The 24,897-nt window shown below is 46.9% G+C and overlaps 1 protein-coding gene and 1 pseudogene across 3 annotated transcripts in view; both read right to left on the bottom strand.

Annotated features, from left to right (window-relative positions):
• Positions 1-5,141: 5,141 nt before the first annotated feature.
• On the bottom strand, positions 5,142-5,559 carry LOC106727582 (annotated as a pseudogene).
• Positions 5,560-12,218: 6,659 nt separating this feature from the next.
• The window catches only part of RASSF2 (Ras association (RalGDS/AF-6) domain family member 2), a 31,111-nt gene continuing 18,432 nt past the window's right edge, over positions 12,219-24,897 (bottom strand). For all 3 annotated transcript variants that reach the window (XM_005874676.2, XM_005874675.2, XM_014546487.1), the window contains 7 exons: positions 23,248-23,336; positions 21,599-21,759; positions 20,502-20,603; positions 19,525-19,576; positions 18,718-18,839; positions 17,360-17,457; positions 12,219-16,151 (listed from right to left, as the gene is read on the bottom strand). In XM_005874676.2, the coding sequence (XP_005874738.1) occupies positions 16,082-16,151; positions 17,360-17,457; positions 18,718-18,839; positions 19,525-19,576; positions 20,502-20,603; positions 21,599-21,759; positions 23,248-23,336 (694 nt within the window). In that variant the 3' untranslated portion in view covers positions 12,219-16,081. The remainder of the gene's footprint in view (positions 16,152-17,359; positions 17,458-18,717; positions 18,840-19,524; positions 19,577-20,501; positions 20,604-21,598; positions 21,760-23,247; positions 23,337-24,897) is intronic.

Below are 24,897 nucleotides of genomic sequence, written 5' to 3'. Positions count from 1 at the left end.
ACAGGCAGGCATGGGGATGCATGGAGAGATGAAGAATCAGGGCAGTCATTCAACTGATTTATGATTAATATTTTTATTTCTCATCTTCGATTGAGATGAGAAGCCCATGCCTCCATTGGGGATCACTCGTCCCCATCCAGGTTCAGAACCCGTGGTCCTCAGACTTCAGATTGGACACCCACTAGGTGAGCATTCTTAACGGGTGCTGATATTTATTTATTTATTTATTTATTTATTTAGTACGTGCACTTTTGAATGTCATCAGTTTTAGTGGTCTATCTTCTCTACCTCTTGCACTTGCATTATTTTTTTTTACCTATATTTTTGCAGTAATTGTTAAGCTTCTTAGGATTTTTGTGAGAGTATTCGTCTAAGTAAAACTAAAAAATAATAGTTGAAGTCCCCACAAAGGCACTTTTCTAAATGGTTTAAAGGCATTTAGTCCCTGCAGCAGTCCCAGGAGATGGGCCCTCATATGTGCCCCATTAAACAGATGAAGAAATGGAGGCGGGCAGGAAGTAATCCAGGACTCTCAGCAGTGCAACAAGGATTCGAACCTGAGCAGCCTGGCTCAGAAATCACCAAAGCACACCAGGGATGTGTCAAAAGCATCATGTACAAGCCACTGAGTCCACAGAAGCTTTCTCCAGCGGCCTCTCCAAGGTAAGAGGCTCTCATGTGTCCCCCGGTACCCCTTCCCCTTTACCTTATGCAACGTGATACGGGGCTGACACACAAGCCATCGAGGTCAAAGTGTCACTACTTTGAAGTTTTTAAAAAAATCAATGATTTTCATTAAAATGGGGGTTGTAGTCTTTTCCCACCGCACTTTGGAGGCGGGCCACTGCTCAGAAGAGGTGGGAGAGTGGGAGTAGCGGGAGTAGCACAGCGCCTGCACCACCAGGGGGCGTCCTAAAGCCACCGACTCTGGTGGGCAAGAGATGCTCCTGCCAGGATTCAGGATGAATCTGAACGCCTTCTGAGAGTTGGTGTTTCATACTCTCATTCACCACCGGTTTGAAAGATGCCCTGTCTTTCTTGGTCCCAAATTCTTCTCAGGGCTGGGCCTGGGATGTGGAGCAAGGTGTGACACTCAGCTAATACAGGGATGGGACAGTGACCATGGAATGCTCAGGGAGTCCCAGAGCTTGAGGGTACCAACCGGGGACGACACCTCGCCCTCAGCCTCCACACCTACCACTCCTGGAGATAGGTTCTAAAGACCTTCTTCATGGTTTCAGGGAGAAGTGTCTGTGAGGACATCCCATCTAAACAGAAATCTATTTTGAAAGGTGCCCTTCACTCACACAAAATCTAGTGCACGCACTCATGCTTCACCCTATAATGTTCCAAGGTTAACATGAATGACATCGGCTTTTGGACTGAGTTTCACCGCCTTGACCATGACTTTCCAAGATGGCATTCTCAGATGGGCAGGTGCAGGATGGGGAAGCAGCGAGGCCCAGCGCCAGGTGGAGGAAAGAGCTCTGACAAGTTCATTCCAGCAGAGGGACTAGAGTGTTACTCACCCCAGGAGTAACTGCATCTTGGAGTCCCTTCCACCAAGCGGAGGGCAGTGCCTGACCCCACAGAATCCCGTGGGTGAGTGTGCAGCATGCACAGGGGCTACATGCTCATAGAGATGGAAAGATCAGTCATTTATTCATTCAGTGCAACCAAGAAGGATGTCTTTAACATGAGGGAGTCGCAGTGAAAAGGACAGAGAAGATCTGTTTTATAGGGACTTCCATGGTGGAAGGGGAGACAGAAAACAAACAAGCACATGAACAAGACAGTGTTGAATAGAGCTGAGGGAAGCCGATGAACCAAGGCAATGTGATAACACAGCACCGAGGAATGGCTGATTCTTGACTGGGGTGTTGCTACACAGATGTATTCATTTGTCGAAACTCCCCAAGCTGTGCACTTTAAGCTGGGTGCGTTTCAATGCATGTAGATTTTATCACGATAATAAACATTTTTAAATAATGAAGAGTGGCTGGGGAAGTGGGACATTACTGGGGTGATCAGGATGACCTCTTTGCAGAAGGGACATTGAGCTGAGGCTTGAAAAATAGGAATGAAGCAGCCGTGGCAAAATGGCTGGTGTCTCTTTCCTGCAGCATCTTGGCAGGAAGAGAAACTGTGTGTTCAAAGGGTCCTAGTTGAGAATGTGTTGAGGGTGTGGGGAGGCAAGTGTGAGCGAGAGGAGCAGGAGGGTAGGTGTGAGGAGGTAGCCAGGGGCTGGTGATGAGGGCCTTGATGTATAGAAGTTCATTCTAAGTTCAGGTGGAAGCCATTGGGGGACTAGATGGAGAAAGGAGAGAGCTCCCCAACCTCATGAACCCCAAAGCCACCTCCAGGCTGAGTCTAAGGAAGAGAGAGAAGGAAGCAGCTACCTGAGGACTGGTGGTAGGAGTGGCCTAAGCAGGTGGACAACTGGAGTCCAGGTTGTCCAGGGAGGGCATTGTGGCCATAGAGGGAAAAGCAGCAGGGAATGGGCAGGACCTAGAAGCAGGAAGAGCCAGGCTCACTTGGAGGGCTTCAAGGCCTGGGGTGCTCAGCAAGTGGGCACTAACGTATGCCCCTAAAATGAGCCCCAGGAACACACCAAAAGGTGAGTCAGAAGAAAAGGGACCAGGCCGAATGCCATCAGCAGGGAGGCACTGCCCAGCCCCTGACCTGAGCGCTGTAAATGCTGCCTCCTGTGAGTCCACAGGCCACCCTGTGGACACAGCCTAAGGACGCCTCAGGGAACAGGTGACAGGGTGGTCCATGTGGTGCATAAACCAAGCCCTGAGCCTACAGGGAGAAGTGTTTCTGTAATCGGGGCAGTTGGCTGAAAACTCAGCAGTGTGTCCCCAAAATGCCTTCACTCATTTCTGCCTGGCGGATACCCAAAGGTCCGCAGCTGTGTGTGCTTAGAAGAATGAAGGAAACGAACTCAAAGGTGACCTCCAACACCCAGTGGCCTGGACTCCTTACAGGAGGAAAAGCCAAGTGAAATATCTGAAATGGGGCCATCTGCCATCATCTGAGAACAGAGACTCACCCAAGGGGAGAGAAGTTGGAGCAATCACGTGGGCGGGGAGCAGGAAAAGAGAGGGGCAGTTTCATGCCTTCAACGCTTTCACAGAGAAGGGCTCGGCCTTCGGACTTGCCAAGTGGCTCCTCTTCTTGTCTCTCTGTCTGATGCCTTCATTGTTTCCAGTGTTAAATGAACAATGGGGGGGGAAAGAACCGAAGCTTCCACAGTTCACTAACTGCTTTGGGAATGACTCATAAACCTATGGTGACCTTGAGATGGCTTAGAGGAGGGAAAGATCGCTGAGCACTGTGGGTGTGGGGTCAGCCCTGCCTTGGCTAAGAAATGAAAAATAATTCTGGTACAGGACACAGCTCAGCTTTACAACGCATTTTCATATAGTCATATAATGTAAAGGCTGGGCATGGGTCCAACCAAAAACTATGATTGGCACAAGAAGGTGGAAAAGAAGATGGAGAAAAATAAATCAGAAAAGGCAACATCAATGTGTTACTGATCGATAAACTGGAAGACAACAAAGAGTCGCCTGAATGCTGTGAATGTTGTGGGGAGGCCTGGGAGGGAGGCCACGGAGGAGCAGGAGAGAGAGGTTTTTGCCTCTTTAAACTATGTACCTGTGTATCACTGAAGAAAAGGGAAATGGTGTTTTGAAAAAAGTTGATCTGAGAAGGTTAAAAGGCTAATTCCAATGTAACCCTGATGTTTGGGGGGCTAGCAATCTGAATCTGTGCCAGTAACCCAATGTACATTCTTGATAACCTATAATTAAGTCACTGCCCCTTTCTCCACAAACTGGTCTTGCAAGACCTGTTACCTAAATGCTCACATTTTACAGAGGCCATAAACCATGAACAATACACAACCCCAGAGGGGGTTATCAGCGCTGGCACCATGCCAGGATTTAGATATGGTCTCAAGGCCCCCATCCCAACACACGGGACTTTTTGTAAAGCCCATGAAAGGTCCGGAAGTCCCATTCATATTTGGGGGACAAAGAAACCAAAGGGGATAAAAGAAGAGCTTCCACCATATTGGTTTGCTCAGACTTTGGAGGCAACTCCTCTGAGACCGCCGGCGTAATAAAGCTGTGTAACTCCATTTCTCTGAGCGTCGCTTGGGTTTCTTCGGTCTTCTACAACAGATCCATCACAGGAAAAGACACCACCACCCCTACCCATCCTAGTCAAAAGGTAATCTTTAACAATTATATACTGTTCCAACCTTTTTCTATGTGCAGGATACATAGCAGGATTCATTCACAACATCCCGTATGAGTTTTTGTGCCTGGCTTGTCCTTTAAGGGACACCTGGGGATTTTTTACTTTTTTCCTTCAACATGTTAAATGCCACATTAGCCTAAAAAGCAACTTCATGACTTTAAGGGCAGCTTAAATTTACTGTTATAAAGCCTAAAATCCGCATTATTTTCATCTTAATTCAGGATGAATTCTATTGAAAAACCATGGTGCACAGTCCTCAGATGATTTTGGGGCCCCAGGTAAAAAGTGGAATGAACTTCTAAGGAGTATTTACTTCACCTTATTTTGTAACTAGTTCCTCAGATGATGGGCACGCACATGGGGCTAAACACAAGGTATGTTGTGGTGAGGTTTTATGGTGCTCCATACCCTGAGAACCAGAGTCTGTGCCACGGTTGGGCTACCTTAATATTGCTTTATCATCCAAGGGTGTAGGGCTTAAGACCAGGGCTAAGGATTGGGCCTGCAACCGAGCCATGTGCCTTTGACTATAATAAAACCCGGGACCCTTCAGTCAGCGGGCTGACACTCTAACCACTGAGCCAAACCGGCCGGCTAGAGCTCAGTTTTTAATTTTTTGAGGAAACTCCATACTGTTTTCCATAATGGCTGCACCAGTCTGCATTCCCACCAGCAGTGTGCTAGGGTTCCCTTTTCTCCACGTCCTCGCCAGCTCTTGTTTGTTGATTTACTGATGGTAGCCATTCTGACAGGGGTGAGGTGATATCTCATTGTGGTTTTAATTTACACATCTCTGATGATTAGTGACTTTGAGTACTTTTTTTTTAAGTGAACATATCAAGATTTTATTGTCATATAATTTAAAAAAATGAAGCTTAGAACTGGATCACTTGAACCTTTCTCTTTTTATCTCCTCCCAGTTCAAAATGCTTGCATCTCTTAATAGCCAGCATTCTCTTAGATCTGCAGTTGGGCTCAACGCATTCAAGCCTCAGCACAATCTTCTTTGTAGTTTTAGCCTTTTTTCAGAAAATCGGCTTAGTCCGCCCACCATAGCCACTCTGCTCCCTGTCATAACGCTGCTTTCCCTGCACATACAGAGGATCCTTGCCCTTCTGGTGCTGTGTTCTTTGTGGGGTTGATGCTTGCCACACTTCTTACAGAAAGTTCGGCGGGTTTTCGGAACGTTCACCATGTTTGCGAGAGCGCTATTGGCAAGGAAAGCTTGAGTACTTTTCTGTACGTCTCTTGGCCGTCTGTATGTCCTTTTGGAGAAGTGTCTATTTAGGACCTTTGCCCATTCTTTAATTGGATTGTTTGTAGGTTTACAATCTTTTCGAGTCTACTGTAATCCTTAGGGGCAGTTAGACTTGTTGAAGTTAGTTTAGGGTCACATGGGATAATTTGGGGCTTTGGGTTTTAAGCATCATTTAAGAAACTTGAGGATATTTAGGGTTGCTTAGGATTTAGGGTTTAGTTTTGTTTAGGATCTTTGAGGACATTTTAGAATATAGGGTAGTTTTAGTTCTCTTAGGATTTTGGGGGTCATTGGGATTTATGTAGCTTCTGTTCAAAGTGTGGTTTGTGGACCAGCAACATCAGCATCTCTGGGAGTTTGATAGTAAGGCAGAGTCTCAAGCCGATCTGCTGAATCTGAGTCAACATTTTAATAAGACAGCCCCCCCTCCCCCCCCGCGCCGCCGAAACCCTCTGTTCTAGAAGGATTTGGGTCATTGGAGATCATTTCCAGTCATTGGGGCTTTAGGGTTATCACACATTAGCCACTGGGTCATTAAAATGACTGGGTTCTTTAGAGTCCTTAGAATTAGGCTCATTTTATTTTTCATTCAGGATATTTTACACATTTGGAGTTAAAATAGTTTAGGGTTTAAATATAAAATCTTTAAGAGACTTCTAAGATGTAGGTTCTCTTGGGGTTGCTTAGAGCTTTTTAAGGATGGTTAATATCATTTGGCATCATTTAGTGTCACTGAAGATCATTTAGGGCTTAAAGTTATCTTGAGCAATGTATGCCTCTTCAGAATCTTTAAGATTGTTTGAAGTCTTAGACTATTTCGAATATTTGGGGATCACAAAGGATTTAGAAGCATTTGGAGTGATTTATGGCCCATTTGATAGTTTGCAATGATCTGAGGTCATTTTAGCAGATATCACAGGATTTGTTTGTTTATTTATTTATTTTTAATTTTTAGAGAAAGAGGAAGGGGGAGAGAGAAACATCGATTTGTTGTTTCACTTATTTATGCATTCATTGGTTATTTCTTGTATGTGCCCTGACTGAAGACTGAACCTGCAATCTTAGCATATTGGGATGACGCTCTAACCAACAGAGCAGAAATTAAGATTTTTAAGGAACTTGGGTCAAGATATTGGGGTTGTCAAAATATTAGTGCTCTTGTCCTCTTGAGGTCCTTGTGTTTAGGATACATCTGGATATCCATTCATGCATTCCACAAACATTACCAAGGTGCCTGCCAAAGGTCATATTCTGGTCTAGATGTTGGAGTCACCCTCATGGAGTTTGAGCTCTCATGGTGGAGATAGATAAATCAACAAATATATCCGGGCAGTGAGAAGTGCTTTGAAGAAAATAGAAGCAGAGGGTAATTGGCAGAAGGGCAGCTGATGGAATTGGGGCGCTCAGGACCAGCCTCGGTAGGAGAAGTGCTTTGAAGAAAATAGAAGCAGAGGGTAATTAGCAGAAGAGCAGCTTCAGGACCAGCCTCGGTAAGAGGCAAAAGTTGTTCTGAGACCTAAATCAAAAAGCAGCCAAGCATGTGATGTGCTGGAGAAAGAATGTTCCAGAAAGAGAGAATGGTGAATACAAAGTCTGGCATGTTTGAAGGACAGAAGGCCAGAGTGCACAGCACGGTGACTGTTGAGGAGGCTGGAGGCAATGGGGTCCCGGAGCAGGTGGGGAGGGACCACTTCAGTCTAGATAGGCTGGATAAGGACTTAGCTCTCTTTTCAAGTCTCAAGGTCAATCAGGGTCACTGAATAGCATGTGGGTTCTTTAGGTTTCAAGTAGGTTCCGTGAAGGCTTAGGCCCTCTGGGAGTGTTAGGAGCCACTGGGGATCATTTAGGATCTTTTATGACCACTTAAGGACCTTTTCTTCCTGCATAGGATTTTAAAAATTCATTCAGGATCATTTAGCATAATTATTGTTGTTAAGGACTTAGATTTTAAACGTTTTAGGTTTTACAGTGGTTTGGAACTGTTGAAGGTTATTTAGCATTTGGTGTCAGTTAGAGCTTTTTAATTATATCTTGACTTCCTTAAGGTTATTTGTGGCCTTTTTCATTGTTATGGTCTTTCAGGGGTATAGCCCTTTGAACACACATGCTGCCTGCCAGCTCTGGAAAGACTCTCAGCCTTTATAAGCATAACCAATGGATACAGACACCAGGGGGGCGAGGGCATGAACGGGAGTGAGGTGGGGGGGGGCAGTAGGGGGATAAGGACACATATGTAATACTTTAATCAATAAAGAAGAAGAAAAAAGAAACCGACTCAAAGCCTGTCTCCAGCCAGGAGCCCTGCCCCAGGCTGTCCAGCCTCTCTCCTTGTGTTGTCTCAACTTGTCCTTGGATAGTCGGTTTTCCCCTTTTCTGTACAGGACTCTGAATCTTAAACTGCGATGTCATTTTTGTCTTGTTTCTGTTTTTTAAATTGTCTCTGGTTGAGCCCCTGTGATGAATATACTAAATAAATACATTTGGGTTTACTTTTTAAGGTGCACGAGGTAGAATGGGGAATAACGAGTGTCCTGTGTGCCCAGGGGGACAAAACACACATCCAGAATCTTCCATACAAGGCCTTGCTTAGCTACACAGGCAGTGCATCTGGGTCGGAACTCACAATCAAGAGAACTTCAGAATGCAAGAAACTGAAAGCAGGACAGCCTGACAATGTATTCTGGCCAACCTCGGGTTTCCAGAATTTCCAATAGGTTTTTCCCCTCCTTTTGAAAGCTTTTGTTTGTCCAGTGCCTGAAAGCATTGAGAGTACAATTAGAAAGTGGGTTTGGTATCCAGGGTAACTGAGCCTAAACCCAAGGAATCCCCCAATTTCTCACCCGGAGACTCCATCCTTCAGGCTGCTGTACACGCAAGACATCAGGGTGACTGACCTTTCTCAAAGGCCCTGGCACTATCACTATGGGTGTGATCCTCCCATACTGGGGTGTGTGTGTGTGTCACATTACATGCACACACACATGATTTGGGGCACATATGGACTGCATTTCAATTGCATGCTGGGCCTCCTGTTACAACAGGGATGTTGAGGCCTTTTGCTTGAAGAAAACTGGCCCCAGCAGTGAGATGAGAGCCTAGCTGGCTTTAATTTTTGTTTTTTATGTGTTTTTGCATATATATGTGCTTTTGGAACTTCAATATTTTTGAATGTAGAAACATAAAGAAAAGAAAGCCAGGTACAAACATAAAGAAAATGTCATCTCCCCCTTCCAAGGTAACTTTTTTCATAGACTTTTATACATCGCTCTGTAATCATATTGAAGATGCTATTTTATTCACTTTAATAATAATATTTTCTAAGTTTTAAATAAACTGTATATTATACTGGTAATGGCTAAATAATATTTTGATTATGTTTTTATTTTACCTGTTGCCTTATCACAAAAAGAAGAAGTTCTCTGGCTTTTTTGTTTTAATCAAGGCATAACTACTTGGCTTGTTATGAGCATTACTTACAACATTTGGGGGAGAGCTTCTGTCTTTGTAATCCATAAAGAGGTTTACCTTTCCATTTTCATTTTTATTTTAGAATCAAGAGATTTTATTGCTGATACCTAGAAGTAAAATGTGTATATACTCACATTGTTTTGACAACCTCGCAAAATTTATTTAGTATATCTAATGAAGTCTCTCTAGATTATCATGACCATTTTAAATTCAACTTTTACTTGTGGTTTTTTTTAATAGGTCATAGATGTTAGAATTTGCTCTTTCTGCTTAGTTAGTGCAAGCACTTTTGGCCAAACTACTTAAATTTATTTTTGTGACAACTCATGCTATTGCCAAAATTTGGTTAAGGAACTTGACCAATATAAGTGAACAATACATTACATTTCTGTAATTCTGTCCCTTACCTTTAGAATCTTTCCTTGGGGACATCTTGGATTCCAGACTTTGTATAGTCCCACGCATTCAATATTTGCTGTGCGTGGGAGTTCTCATCGGCAGTTTGTTCCGGAAATTATACCCCGGACATCTCGGAGACATACCGACTTTCCATTGGCAAAACATGCCCACGCTGTTCTGTTCATCCTGCCCCAAAGTTGGCACCCGCTACCGTCCCGGGAGCCCAGATTTCTCTCAGCGGCGGATATTGTAAAAGACCCAAACCTGGGTGCTATGGACCCTTAGATGGTTATGCGGGCATGGTCAGGGTGACATTCAAAGTCACAAAGTAATGCTAACGTGCCCAATGTTAAAACCCACTGAGAAAAATGGATTTGTAATGTAAGAACATTGGAATCAGTATTATCAAAACACTGACATATAAAATATCCGAATTATTGTTTGCCTTCCACCAGAACATGTGTTTAGATATCCTAAGATATAAACTTAACCTTTTAAACTTTATAAACTGTTATACTTTATAAAACTTGAACTTTTTCCAACTTACGGCTTCATCTTAAAAACCTCACATATGAAAATTACAATAAGCTGCTTTGGGGCCAGTGTGTAGAGAACCATAATCATCTCCACCTGGGGCTCTGTGAGAGCGACAGGGGTGCTGTTGACAATTACACCGGAACAACAGACAGAACTGGAACTGTCCTGGCCAAACCAGGACTTACAGCCCCTACCAAAGGGCCTGTAGTTTTAAAACTTTTAAAGTTAACTTATCTATACTAATAAAAGGGTAATGTGCTAATTAGATCAGGTCGACTGGCCATCTTCCGGATGTCTGACTTCCTTCCAGACAAAGCCATGGTGGTAGGGGCCGAGGCAGAGGCAGTTAGGGGCAAAGAGGCCTGCAGGGAAGGGCAGTTGGGGGTGAGATCAGGCCAGCATGGAGGGCAGTTGGGGGCAACCAGGCAGGCAGAGGCAGTTAGGGGCGATCAAGCAGGCAGGCAAGTGAGTGGTTAGGAGTCAGTGGTCCCAGATTGCGAGAGGGATGTACGACTGCTGGATGTCCCACAGGGATTGGGCCTAAACCGGCAGTCGGACATCCCCCAAGGGGTCCCCAATTGGAGAGGGTGCAGGCTGGACTGAGGGACCCCCCCCCACCCCCGTGCACGAATTTTGTACACCGGGCCACTAGTATACTTATAAAGTATATACTTATATAAAGTTAATTTATCTATTTATATAACATATACTTAATTCATAAGTAGTAATTTTTATGTTGCATGATTTTAAAATAAAAAGAACAAGTTCAATTTTCAGTAGGTTTGCTTGCATTTAAGCATGTCAGCCAAGCCTGTTCAAATGAATTTGAAACCTAATCAAATGTATTCAAAACTTCACAGCAAAGTCTTGTGCTCACAGCAAACTCCACTCGGTGAAAATTTCATTGCCTAAAATGGGCAACGCCAAATTATTCATGAAATCTGTCTCCACAAAGCAAGGCAAGAACTGCTGGCGCCGTTGGCAGAAGGCTGTTAGCATTTGTTGGATGGTTGTAAGCACTCTAACTTCGATGGCTTACTGCCTGATTTGGAGTCTCAGTGGGGCCCCCACATGGACCATTTATCATATTTTGTCTATGTCACCTACATTGGCATGTACATCCACATGCTGTACAGCAAAAAAACCTCCCTGCCTTAGAAGTGTCAACCATCTGCCCATCTACTGCACCCAGCTTCATTAATTCAGCAACTAAAAAGCAACTGCTTTGAGTGAAAACTCTAAATATAGGAAATCAAAACAACTCTTAAAGGGAATAGTGATTTATCTAAACCTTTCTCTTTTAAAAAAACATATAAGCATTGTTTGAGGGCATTGCTAAAACCTTGTCTTGGATGTTACCTTTATAGAGTTGGGGTCAGCAGCTGGGCGTGCTGAGAGGAACACCCCATCTCCTAAAAGTAGAAATAAACTTATATTGGTCATTGTTTATGCTCCATGGCCAGTTTCCTAGGAAGGTAACTATCAATCACACATTCAAACATTATGGACCAACCACATACTCCTCTGAGTTAATCAGAGTTTTCCAGAAAAACAGAACCAATAGAATGTGTATCCATAGAGAGAGATTTAGTTTAAGGAATTGGCTCACACAATAGGGGAGGCTGGAGACCCAGGGAAGAGCTGATGTTGCAACTCAAGGCCAAAGGCAGACTGGAGGTAGAATTCTTCTCCCTCAGGGGAATCCGTCTTTTTCTGACTGTTTTCAACATTGTGGAGGGGAAGCTGCTTTCCTCACAGTCTGCTGATTTAAACGTTAATCTCATGTTTAAAAATACCTCCACAGCAACATCTAGACTAGTGTTTGACCAAATACCTGGGTGCCGTAGCCTAGCCAAGTTGACGGGTAAAATTAACCATAGGGTGGAACTTGGCCTTAGTCTGAGGTCCTACACTTGGTGACTCCAAGGGGGCTGCCTCCAACAGAGGTGGCTTGGCCATTTTGTAGAGGAGAAAGCCAAGTCCTAGATAAAGGTTCCGTGAGTTAGTCCCAACAAGTCAGGACAAACATCCAGCCTCATCGAATGATAGTTCCCAGCCCTTTCCACCGCTACTCCTGTCTCCACCAGGGCCTGAACTCAAGATGTATATAGGAACACCCTCATTTCACTTATTTGGAATATTACAGCCAGGTCCTAATCCATTCAAACCGTAAACTCCAGGCCAAGGAAATCAACTTTCCTCCTGGGCGCACTCTCACATTCCCATCCCACACCCTCACATAGCACAGAGCTCCCACCCAGCCGACACACACAGACCATCCTCAGGGGACTGCTCTTTGAAAAGTGCTTTATTTAACAAGATCTAAGTCAGATGCTTTAAAACATATCAAAACGTTACACGGCTCCCTATGAGGCCTTGTCAAATTATGTTAAGACACCTAAACGCATCGATTCATAAGTTCAGAACCAAGCATTAAACCAGGTCATGTACCTTTGCTAAAAGTCAAGTTATGATTAAGAAAAGAACACTTCACGAAGCTAAAACAAGTGGGGGAAACCCTTCGGAAACACTAGCAAAAGCACACGGAAACCAACAGCCCGGGAAACAGGTCTGCGATCTGACTCAAAAGTAAATGGAGGCTTTTCCTTCATAGCTTGTCCGTGTCTTGTGCTCAGTTAAAACACAGGGGGCGCTGTAACCTCCCGTGACGGGGTAAACGCTTTCAGTGACATCAGAAAGGAGTGCTGTATTTATTTTTATTTCTATCTAGATAGGACATCTTTCCCATCTCATCTAATTCAAACAAGACTTTGTGTAAAACAATTTAAGCGAGTCTGGAAAGTTCATGCTGCTGCGTCAGGGGCGCTCCAGATCTCCTCCGTCTCCTATCTCAGCCCCCACATCATGGTTTGGTCTGTATGAGACTGAGATTCCCTTGTTCATATAGAAAGTTATGTCTTGGAGATGCATCTATGACACCATGTTCTCCATGCTATAGAGCTTTGACATAACTGTGGGGGTGGGTTTGTGTGTGTGTGTGGTGGGGGGAGGGGGTGTTAAGAGCTGCTCTTTTCTTTAAAAGAGCTCCATGCCTTTCTGTGGCCCATCCCACCTTACGGACACTCAGATAACCACCCAACTCTGCAGAAAAGAATTCCTGCCAAGATGTTTTTGCATTGGAGAACAGTTATTTATTTTTTTGGTCACTTCATGCCAAAGTGTTATCTACACTTGTAGTAAAATGTCTTTATCTGGATATCTCCAGGAGAGAGTATGGGTTGTTGTTTTTCCCCCCCAGTATGGAGGAGACTAGAATAAAAATATTTCTCTTTGAAGTCTCAGACCAAAATCTCAACCTGAGGTCTCAGCATTTTTCACGTAGCTAATCTGAGATCCTCACGCCTCCACCTCAACGTCTAGGTCAAGCCTGTCTGGCCTGGAGACCAGTGTGCACATTCCTCACCAGCCGCACAGCCACGCCCATCCTTTGTGCTTTCCAGTCCCTCCCCCAGGTAACCCTCCCCCGCCCCCCACTTAACTCATCACCTTCCCACTAATGTGGTCACAGAGGTGACCTTGTGCTAGAATCCACCATCACCTGGGGGAGCAGGAACCCCTTCCCAGCCAGATGGACTCAGGTTTTCCTTCATTTGATCACCTTGTAACACAAGCCTCTGGCAAAAGAAAGCGATTGTGGCTACACTGCTTGTCACAAGTTAGGGGAAAACCCTATAAATTGGCCTTTGTTCTTCACGCGATTTCAGGTTCATTGCACGCAATTACATAAACCCACGCAGATCAGTGGAGAAGTTCAAAGCTGCAGGGCCATGTGATACCGATGAGAAAATCCAGCTCCACGCTGTGGAGAAGTATTTGTTTCAGCTGCTGCTGTTTCAAAGAACCTTTCCAAAATTCCTGATCGTGTTTATTAAGGACGTGAGAAATGATCTCTAACCAGGCTGGGCCAAGATGGAAACGTGTGGCCTGCATTAAATGCAATGCACCGTGGAAAACAACCGTTTCCCCTCATATTCATCCCGACCCCCAAGTCTATCTTACCACATTCTTACAAAGCGACCGGGCAAACCTGACATTTACAACATTTCCACATTTAACACTATCGTAGTGCTAGTGCAAATTAAGGAGAACTCTTATAACCCAGAAAAAGCTGTCCAATAAGTTAGTGGTTAGTATTCGCTTGGTGGAAATTCTTCTCCCTGGCCCCCAAGAAGAATCACTGGGGCCAACAAAGGCTTTGAGCACTTACAAATAACTGGAAGAGAAGTTTTCCAACTCATTTTCTCAAATGCAACACTCAGGAAGTATGCCTGCATTCACAAAACTGCCCTTTCTCATCGGTAACACAGGAAGCCTCCCCTCCACCCCTGTTCCCCAATTCTGTGCATGTTGCAAAGCCCACCGACGTGTCTGCTTGAGACTAAGGCCCTCCGGATTTCCAGTCCACACCCCACTGGGCTCCTGGTGCTGTCCCAACAGAGGAGGTAGGCTTGCTAAGAGACCCTGGCAAAGGGCCAGGTGGCAGCATGCCATCTTTTTGAAAGTCAACAATAAGACCAGCTGTGAGCCAGCTAAAAAGGCCACAAAGGCCACAGGGGTGGAAGAGAGCAGGAGGGTGCCTGGAGCAGGAAAGGCACTGACTGCTACAAAGCTCCACCTTCCTTGCAGGTACCGATCAGTGGTTCTCCTTTCCTCAACTGGCCAGCTCTTCAAACCATTCTTGGCGAGGAGGTGGAGAAGAGATGGGAAGCGTGCCTGCCCCCACAGGGCTCACAGATGCCTGCTCTCAGGAGCTCCTGGCCTTGCTTGGTTGATCTCCACAGCCAGGCACCCTTCTCCAAGCATCTGTCTGCCCCTCATCAAACAGCATCAGCCACACTGGCGTCCAGCTGCCTGGCAATCTTCCCGATGGGGGCCACGGGGAACAGACTGTCTCTGCTGTTTCCCTTCCCCCATCCCCAATTGGGGTCTGCTCTAAAGATCACCGAGGTGGCTGCTCAGAGACGCTGCAATTGAAGTTCCATGCTCGCTCTGCACCTTCACAGGGCAGCCCGAAGAGCTTCCCTGGACCCCACAGTGGGTCGGCAGCAGGACAAGTCCTCATCCTTGGAGTCTATCTTCACAAAGCAAGGGCAACTTGCAAGAATCCAGCCTTGGAAGGAACAAAGCCTTGACTTCAAACACACAGAAGTGCAGCAAGCCCCCTTGACGCTGTGAAATGGGCTGGGCTCATAGGCACCTCTACATTACCCTCAGGAGGCCAGATCAAGCCCAGGCCTGGGTCGCACTAGCCAGTCAGTGCCATGTGCAAACCAGCGAGAGTGAGGCCTGTCTCATGAGATCCTTCCTTCAACTCAAGGAGGCACCAGAGTTGGGGTCAGCAGGTTGGCGTGCTGAGAGGAAGGTGGCCATGGAGGCAAGGTCGGAGGCAGATTCCGTTCTCTGCAGGCATCCACGTAGTTCATCACATACATCTTTGTTATTTAAAATCCAAGTTTCCAGTGTAACAACTTGTGGGCTTATTGCAGCTACCCCACTGATGGGTTCTCTTTCTCTTCCCATCAGACTTGCCCCAAGTGCATGGGCTGTTATTTTGTTAACTTCCAAGGACCTCACATTCACAGACCCTTCTGGGCTTACAGGGAGAATCCCTACTAATGTAAATACCCCAACTGTGAGCTGGCTGAGGCCCCTTCCCTTTCTAAAGATGGGCAGATATATGTGGCAGCTCCCAGGCACTTGAGGGGAGAAATTTTTCTTCAGCATAAAGCCCCTCAGATTGGTGACTCCCCTGATGTTCCTGACCACGAGCAGCACCTCCGCCAGCCTCATGGCACTTGTGCTGGTTGCTTGGAATTTAATTGCATGTGACTGTATCAGGTAGGCACGTGGACATGTACTAGCATATGTGTGTGGACGTGTGTGCGCGCACATACATATTTTGGGTCCTCCTTGTAACAAAAATCAAAAGTCCTTGTGAATGAAGGAAAGGAGAAGAGCAGAGATCCAAGGATGGGGAGCTGTCAGCTGGCTTCTCCATCCAGGCTGCCAATGGTGGCTTGTCAGGAGCTGAAGGTTTTCAGTGCTTCTGTGGAAGGAAGGCACCCAGCTTCCTGTGGGTCTTCTCGTGTCATCAGCGGCCATTGTGGTGTCTGGATCCCCTCCTTCTGTGGCTCAGATCGTTTCTGGGGTCTCAGCTATCTCCTCCAGCCTCTGCCGAATCATTAGCCGGAGCACGGTGTACCTGGGAACAGAAACAGCCGCGGTGGAGAGCAGGAAGCAACACACACCTCCTCTCCACCCTGCTTCCCAACCCAGGTCACAGTGTGGGCGACTGTCCTGTCCCTTTGCTTCTGTCAGTGGCCCACTCTTTAGCCACCTGGCTGCTTGTGTTCATTTCCACAACCGGGTGAGAGGGACTAAAGAAGCTAACCCCAACCTAGATTGCTTTCCTATAGTTAGAAAGTCTGGCAAAGAAGGGTGAGAAGGTGGAATAACAACAGAAACAATGATAAGGGTCCCATTAACGGAGTGCTTACTGTGCCCGAGGCACTGTGCGTAGTCCTTTATACTCACAATAGCATATAGACCCTCACCAAGGCTGGACCGTACGAAATTACCATTATCTAACTATTATTGGGTGTGGGGGGGGGGCCTACAAAAATGACCACTTCATGTGGTTCAACCTGATACCAGTTCCTGAATTTTACAGAAGAGGCCATAGCAACTACCAGGCCTGGAGGCCCATGGCTCGCTGGTGAACGCAATATCGCCATCCCTTCCCTGAACTATAGCAATGCAGGGCTAAAGGGGAAATTCCTCACGTTCAGGTCTTTGCACTGCATAGCAAATGCTATTTTTAAAGTTTGGTGCATAGTAAGTGTTCAATAAATGTTAACTGCTATCATACTTGCTATTATCATCGATATAGCAAATATAGCACTGGCTTTCTTCTCTAGTGGCAAAAACCAATCAATTGTTCTACCACATTCTACTTTATGACTGTGCATTTCAAAAAAAAATCCCCACATTCTACTTTATGACTGTGCATTTCAAAAAAAAAAAAAATCATAAAATCCTTTCCATAGAGAAGTTTTACTGAACTTGCCAGCCAAGTGCAATTTCCACAAGAGAAATGTTAAAAAGAGAGGAAGGGTGTGAGGAAAGGACTTCAAAGGTAGGTTGCTCAGGCTACTCGCCACTGCTAAGACAACCTGCCTGAAGTCTCCAGAACATGTCCATGTCTCACATCAAATTGAGAAGCAGAGAGACCAAGGCACTGAAGTTCGGTGTCGCCATCTGAGATTTGGATTCATCAGAGGGAAGGTCCCTGAAGAAGGCTGAGAAGACGCAGCCCATGCAGCAGCCCAGCCCCAGGCAAGGCACCTGAACAGAGCCCTCCCACTGAGGCCCCAGGAGAAACCCAACCAGCCACCCGGGGGCCATGCCTACTTGCGCATCAGCTTCTTTACTTCCCGATCTTCCTCCTCTTGGAGCTTCTGAATGAAGCTTTTGAGGACAGGCATCTCGAACTTTATGTACTGGGCCACCTGGGGAGGAAGAAGTAAGTAATGGTGGGTGCCTCCCCCTCCCAGCATTATTCCAATGCCTTTGGGCGTCCCTCTCCTGCAAGACACAGAGCCTTGGGGAATCTATTTCTGTATTGATCCTGGATTTCCTTAAAGGCAGGAGCCAAGTCTCATTCTTCCAAGGCTGATATAGAGTCTGCAGAGATGAGCCCTTCATGTACCATACATGGCACATATCTCATACCTCGCATTTCTCGTCTCACGTATCCAATCCATGCTGAGGTGATTGATGTCCAACATGAATAGCACTTTCTCCTAATTCCACGATGCAGAGAAAGGCCTGAACCCATAACATTTAATACACCTCCCTGCTCTCCCCTAAGAGAATTTAAGAAATCGTGACTCAGAATGATGACTGTGTCTCCGGTCTCAAATAGGCATCTGAATGTGAACTTGATCCTGAGATGCTGTGGGTGGAGTGACTCCAGGTGAGTTGAAGTTAAACAACCATTTCTTCCTCCCCCACCAGAATCCTCACCCTACTCTATCCACTCTTCTCCCTGGGAGAAGTATATTTCTCCACCCTCTTCATGTTAGGCTTGGCTATGTGACTTGCTTTGGCCAGTGGAATGTATATGGACATGACATACAGCAAATCTCAGAGGCTTCAAATGAGCTTACATGGTTTGGCCTGGTCTCTTGCATCCCGGCCATCGGCCATGAGAAGCATACCCCAGGTAGCCACTGCCCCTTGAGCTTGGGTCTCTGAAGGAGACATGCAATGCAGATCCTCAACCCACACCCTAGAGCAGAGCTACTGCTGCTACCAGCCTGCAGAATCCTGAGCAAAAAGTGTTTGCTGTTGTCACTGGCTAAGATTTGGGGATGTTTCTTACTGTAGCAAAAGCTGACTAATACACAAGATAAGGTGAAATCACTGCTAACTTCTTGAAGTTGCTAAGAAAGGGTTTTCAGAAACTTCTCAGCCCTCTTACAGGACCTCTTACAGTACAGGCTCAAGACATTTATTCCTTTTATGGAAATCACTTCGTGCTTGAACATTCCTCCAACAACTCCCATGGGGCACACCCTCAAACTAGTCCCTTACATTTATTCTCCTGGACCATGGCCATTACTGCTTCGACAAAACCTTGTATTGAGGAATGGCAACAGCATGGGGCATGGTCCTTAGCCAGAAAATCAAGCTCTAGCCCAGTTGCAGGTAAACCAAACAAACCCCCACCCTCCTGCGGACAGTCCATCTACTAAAAGGGGACTCACATCATAGGTGACTTCCTCCACCTGATCCTTCTCCATAAGGAACACTTTGGAGACCTGCTCACACGGGCCCTGGAGGATCCGGGCAATCAGCGGGTAATCGGTGTTCTTCAGCTTCTGTTTTTCTGGAACCACACACAGCCAAGAGCAGCCCTGAGTTTGGCCTGAGGCCTTTGTCACCATAAGTAGGGGTCCACTCAGGGGCCCAAATGGAACAGGCACCTTAGGAGATGCGGCCATACAAGTCAGGAGACTGATTTGCAAATGTGCAATTTAATAAATGTTGTCCAATGCAACTGTTCCCTCACCTCTCCCCAGCAATACTCCTGTGCCTCGAACCCTTTGGAAGATGCTGCAATGGAGAAATTGGTTTTATCTGTCTCCCAAGAAAATCCACTTCCTTTTTTAATAGGCAGTTAGGTTCTAGGGCAGGGGTGGGCAAAGTTTTTGACTCGAGGGCCACAATGGGTTCTTAAACTGGACCGGAGGGCCGGAACAAAAGCATGGATGGAGTGTTTGTGTGAACTAATATAAATTCAAAGTAAACATCATTACATAAAAGGGTACGGTCTTTTTTTTTTTTAGTTTTATTCATTTCAAGCGGGCCGTAGTTTGCCCACGGCTGTAGGGCTTGCTTACTGACCACACCTGGCATTCCACCAGCCTTGGAGGCAAACGGCACTTGAAAGTTTCCAAATGATAAACAACAAGCAAAATGAGGCAGAGGTTGGTTTGTGTATGTGTGTTTTTTTAACTTACTATTCTGAGTTAATTAGAAGTCTTAAAGTACACCATGTTCTTTAGACTTACCACCGCTGGTATGGACCACGTACAAAGCAAACTCCTCCGCCGAATTCTCAATCTGAATCAGGAGCAAAAGATGCTTGGTGAAAGCACACATTGCACACCCTGACCCGAGCCATTCCTGCCTCATCACTGCAAAGCTACATAGATTTGTGGCTCTTTTGAGAGAGGGCTGTTCATTTGCAGCTCTCTCAGAAGTGATAAGGAAATGGGCAGCAGGTGACGTTATCAGTGATAATAGATAAGAGCTACCATTTATTGGATTGGGTGAGGTGTTTCTACATTTTAACACTTTATGTCTTAACTCACCTAATCCCCCGTAATAAGGTCCTGTTATCCTCATTTTACAGATTTAGAAGCAGAAGCACAGAGAGCTTAAGTAACTCATCCAATCAGCAAGTAGGTGATGGACGGATTTGAACCCAGAGCCTGTGCCCTTAGGCCACTAGGTGACATTGGCTTCCATTAAAATAAGAATACCTGGTCTCCCAAAGATTTATAGTAAGGGGATTGTGAAAAACACACAGAATGACAGGATGTTAAAAACATCCATGCACTATCATTTGCACATCTTATTGAAGGTTCATTTTCAAAGTAGTTTCCCCAACCTACTTAGTGCACAGGACCCCAAACTAGTTGTCAGGCCCGCAGTCCTTCCAGGGGTCCATAAAGCACCCAAGGGCTGGAGCCGCTCGGGCTTCTGTGGCCCCAGAATTCCCTGTGAGCCTTGTGGAACAGGTTCCCTGGCCTCACCTCCGAGCTTCGGATCCAGCCAGTCTGATTCAGGCGTGGGGCCTGAGAATCTGCTTTTCTAAGGAGTTCCCAGGTGATGCTGCTGCCTGGGGTCCAAAGAACTCAAACTTCTGCCTGGTGCCCCCCTCACCACGCTCTCCACAGCCCCCGCCCCCCCCACACACACACACCTCTGGGGCCACCAAGGCACACGTGCTGCCTCCTGAAACCAGCCAGCAGAGGAAACTTGCCTTAAATTTGTTGAGCAGCAGCTTCAGGACCTGGGGGGTGGTCATGGTGCTGTTGATGCGGACGTTGGTGACGGAGCCATAGGCCGGGGTGAACACCGATGTCTGCCAATAGAGGGGTCCAGCTCAGGGTGGGAGTGGGGACAAGGACGGGAAAAACCAAGGAGTCCCACCCAGTTCCCAGAACTAAAAGGCACAGGGGAATCACACTCAACCTGTGCTCACTGACAGCCCTCGAATAACCTGGCAAGTATTGGGCTATGTTGTCAACAGAGCCCTCAGCTTTGCCTAACTCAGGAGCTCAAGGGGGCTGATCTCCAAGGGGCAGGGTTGGGGAGGGAACAGGACTAGATAAGGGAGGCCCTCTCTCCCAATAAAACACACAAAGTCCCTTCCACTGCGACTTCAACGCAAGGACTCTGACCACTCTTCTCACGATGCACCTGCCTCTGGGGCCAGATGTGACCCAGGCAGTAGGAAGGAGGGAGGGTCAGCTAATTGGGGTGGAGTCCTAATACCCCCTCTCTGAGTCCCACAGCTCTGCTTAGGGCAGTGATGGCGAACCTTTTGAGCTCGGCGTGTCAGCATTTTGAAAAACCCTAACTTAACTCTGGTGCCGTGTCACATACAGAAATTTTTTGATATTTGCAACCATAGTAAAACAAAGACTTGTATTTTTGATATTTATTTTATATATTTAAATGCCATTTAACAAAGAAAAATCAACCAAAAAAATGAGTTCGTGTGTCACCTCTGACATGCGTGTCATAGGTTCGCCATCACTGGCTTAGGGGGTGGCCTTAGCTCATGGAAAAGTCAGACCACACAGCAGCTGGGAGGCAGGAAGAGGATAACACAGGGATTTTCTGGTATCCGATGAGGGGTGTCTGTGGGATCATCTCACCCACCACCTAGGGGGTTTCCTGCTCTGGGACTCCTTGTTCCTCACAGAGCCAGCAGCCCACCCACAACTCAAAGAATGAATGGTAAATACTTGGCTTCCCCGGTGTCTGTCGCCCTGAGGTGTCAGCTGCCTAGGAAGGACCTTTGCCCCCCACCTTCAGATTGTCCCCTGCCCCCCGCCACCCTGTCCCCTCTACCTTGTGGTTGTAGAAATGGCCATTAATGGAGAAGCGGTGGCGTCTGATTCGCCGCTGGTCGCTGGTTGTCCTCACATTGCCGCGGCGACGCACCCCAACATCACTGCGTGTGCGCATCAGCTGCGGGGTGTCTTCCTGCACGGGCATCAGGTCCCTGGAGTCTGAGAGGAAGAGGGAAATGAGCTCTGTCTGCCGGCACCAACGTGTGGCAGTTTGCATACGGTACCCTCTTGGTGGCCAATGCTATAGCACTCACTTACTGCCCAAACATATCCTATATAATAGAGGCAACAAGCAAATTGATGGTCACACCCTCGCACAAGACGGCCGCCCCCATGTGGGCACAAGATGGCCAACAGGGGAGGGCAGTTGTGGTGATCAGGCCGGCAGGGGAGGGCAGTTGGGGGGGACCAGGCCAGCAGGGGAGGTCAGTTAGAGGCAACCAGGCCAACAGGGGAGGGCAGTTAGGGGCAACCAGGCTGGCGGAGGGCGGGCAGTTAGGCATTGATCAGGCTGGCAGGGGAGTGGTTAGGGGCGATCAGGCTGGCAGGCAGAAGCAGTTAGGGGCAATCAGGCAGGCAGGCAGGTGAGCAGTTGGGAGCCAGCAGTCCCAGATTGTGAGGGGGTCCCAGATTGGAGAGGGTGCAGGCTGGGCTGAGGGACAACCCCTGCCCCCCCCCTCCCCCTAGTGCACAAATTTCATGCACTGGGCCTCTAGTATTTTATAAAATCAGTATTTCCTGCCAGGGGAACAACACAATGCATAACTTACTGAGACGCAATACAAGGTTTAGAGACCACACTTTAGAGCCAGACTCCCAGATTCTAATCCCAACTCTACCATTGCTATGAATCACTAACCTCTCTTGCTTCAGTTTCCTCATCTATAAAATGGGAATAATAACGGCACCCAGCTCATGGGGTTGTTTGAGGGTTTAAATGAGTCAATTCATGTAAAGCACTTTGAACAATGCCTGACATAGGATAAGCACGATAAAAGGACTTGCAAGGTATTGCAAACTGACTATCAAAGTTGCAAATGCTTATGGCCTTAGACCTGGCAATCCCCCTTGAAAGAATCCTACAGACACAGACAAATGTGTGAAATGACACGTCAACAAGGCCACTGACTACAACCTTGTTTGTCGGAGCAAAAGACTGGAAATGACTTACATGTCTATCAATAGGGAATGATTACAGAAATGGTCATTCTTTCATACAATGGGATACTGCGGAGCTATGAAGAATGCAGAAGTTCTTTATGAATTTGTATGGGACAATCCTCAAGACAAACTGGTATAGAAACAGGGATGTGCAAATGCTACCACTTATATAAAAAGGGGAAGAAAAGAATTGACATCCAGCCGTAAAGGTCTCTGGGTGTATATTTGCTTATATTTGCAAAGAATATCTCAGGAGGATGCCTTGAAGTTGCTTCTATGGAGGGAACCACATAGAAACCTTTTCATTCTTTTTTAATATTTCTGAATGGAAACCATATGGAAACCTTTTCATTCTTCTTAATATTTCTGAATCTTGATCCATGTGGATTTTATTTATTCAAAAAGTAAATAACAGTTTACAGCATCTAACAAATCAGTCTTCACACGGCTGGCCCCAAACTGGAGGCTCCTCCCACCATAAGGTACCTGTGGGGCTTGACATCTGGTCACTCTCAGCTGGAGCATCCACCTCTGTGATCTGTATGTCGGGCATGGTGATGGGCTTCAGGACGGTGCTGGGGGCAGAAAACAAAGAGAGGCTGCTTCAGCCCCTGGGGGGAGATGCCCCAAACCCACCCCACCCCACACCTGCACAGGGAGCACTTTGCCTGTGCCGGGCTGGGGACCAGCACACATCAGGTGATAAAGGATTTGGGTGGGCAGTGCTGAGTGTGCCATGAGGCTGGCCCAGCTCCAGGCTGAGCACTGGGTCGGGCGGGGGATGTCTGGAGGGAGAAGACGCTCATTCCCAGCAGCTGCAGCAACATAAGCACCCAATTCGTCAAGCGTAGGGTGGGGAACGGCAAAGAACAAAATCCGTGTGTTCCCTGGGCTGAGTTTCTAAGCAGGTGCAGGTTCTATAGCTTATCTGGAAATCCCCAATAATGGTCATTCATTTCTCAGACAAGATTCCAGTTCTGATCCACTGCTGTTCGAGGAGTAACTCAGAAACTGCTTCTGGCATCTAAACGGAACGGAAAGTAACAGGCTGGCTGCCACGGGTCGGGGCGGCTCTGGAAGGGGCGCCGATGACAGTGTTCTCGGGGTTGCAGGGACTGAGCGGTGCTCGTGAGCCACACTGAAGAAAGGGCCACAAGCAGGCAGTCTGAGCTGAGACCTGGTATTGCCGTAACTGGCAAATAACTCAAAGCCAAAAGGACAATGGGAGCAGCTCCAAGAAACATACCCCAAATCAACAGAGGATTTCGCCAGAAAGAAGAATATTTAACAACTAGTAGCCCTGCGCACAAATCCATGTGCCAGTAGCTCACTGCCGCCCTCCTGTAGCTCTCTGCCCGCTGCCTCGCCCTCCTGTAGCTCCCCCCCCTCCCCCCCGCCGCCATTGGCTTGCTGCCCTGCCCCCTCCTGTATCTCTCTGCCGCCTGCTTGCAGCTCACCCCACCCTCCTGCTGATCCGTGATCCGGTCGTTACGCGGTCGGTTGTTACGTAACGATCATTTTCATATTACATCTTTATTATATAGGATTAGGATAATCCCATGGACAGAAGAGCATGGTCTCCCTGGGACCCAGTAGACAGACAGGACTCATGTTCAGGGAATGATAGTTTTAAGTGAAGACAATTAAAACTGAACATCTAGCCTAGCCGGCGTGGCTCAGTGGTTGAACATCGACCAATGAACCAGGAGTTTACAGTTCAATTCCCTGTCAGATGTTTCTTTCTCTCTCTCTCTCTCTCTCTCTCTCTCTCTCTCTCTCTCGCCCTCCTCTCTCTCTAAAATCATTCTCTCTCTCTCTCTCTCTCTCTCTCTCTCTCTCTCTCTCTCTCTCCAGGCACCCGCTTTATCACAGCAGGCATCTGGGGTAACATTATTTCCACTCCTGAGAACTCTCTCACAGTAGTTGCAGGTTTCAAGAACCAACCAGCACCAGCTTGATGCCACGGGGAAGGGAAAAAGGAACAAATGTGGGGAGAGAAGGACCCGTTAGCAGGCCCAGCCAAAGGCCACGTGGTCCAATGGAATTTCAAAAATCATCTCACTCAGGGAACAGAACGTAACCTAGTCTGGGGGTCAGGGTGGGGCTGTGGAAAGGGGTTGGCCCACTGGAAACCAA

Source organism: Myotis brandtii, unplaced genomic scaffold (assembly GCF_000412655.1).
Source record: "Myotis brandtii unplaced genomic scaffold, ASM41265v1 scaffold45, whole genome shotgun sequence".
Classification (NCBI taxonomy): domain Eukaryota; kingdom Metazoa; phylum Chordata; class Mammalia; order Chiroptera; family Vespertilionidae; genus Myotis; species Myotis brandtii.
The sequence above is the reverse complement of the archived record's forward strand: the minus strand, read 5'-3'. Positions and strand labels throughout refer to the sequence as shown.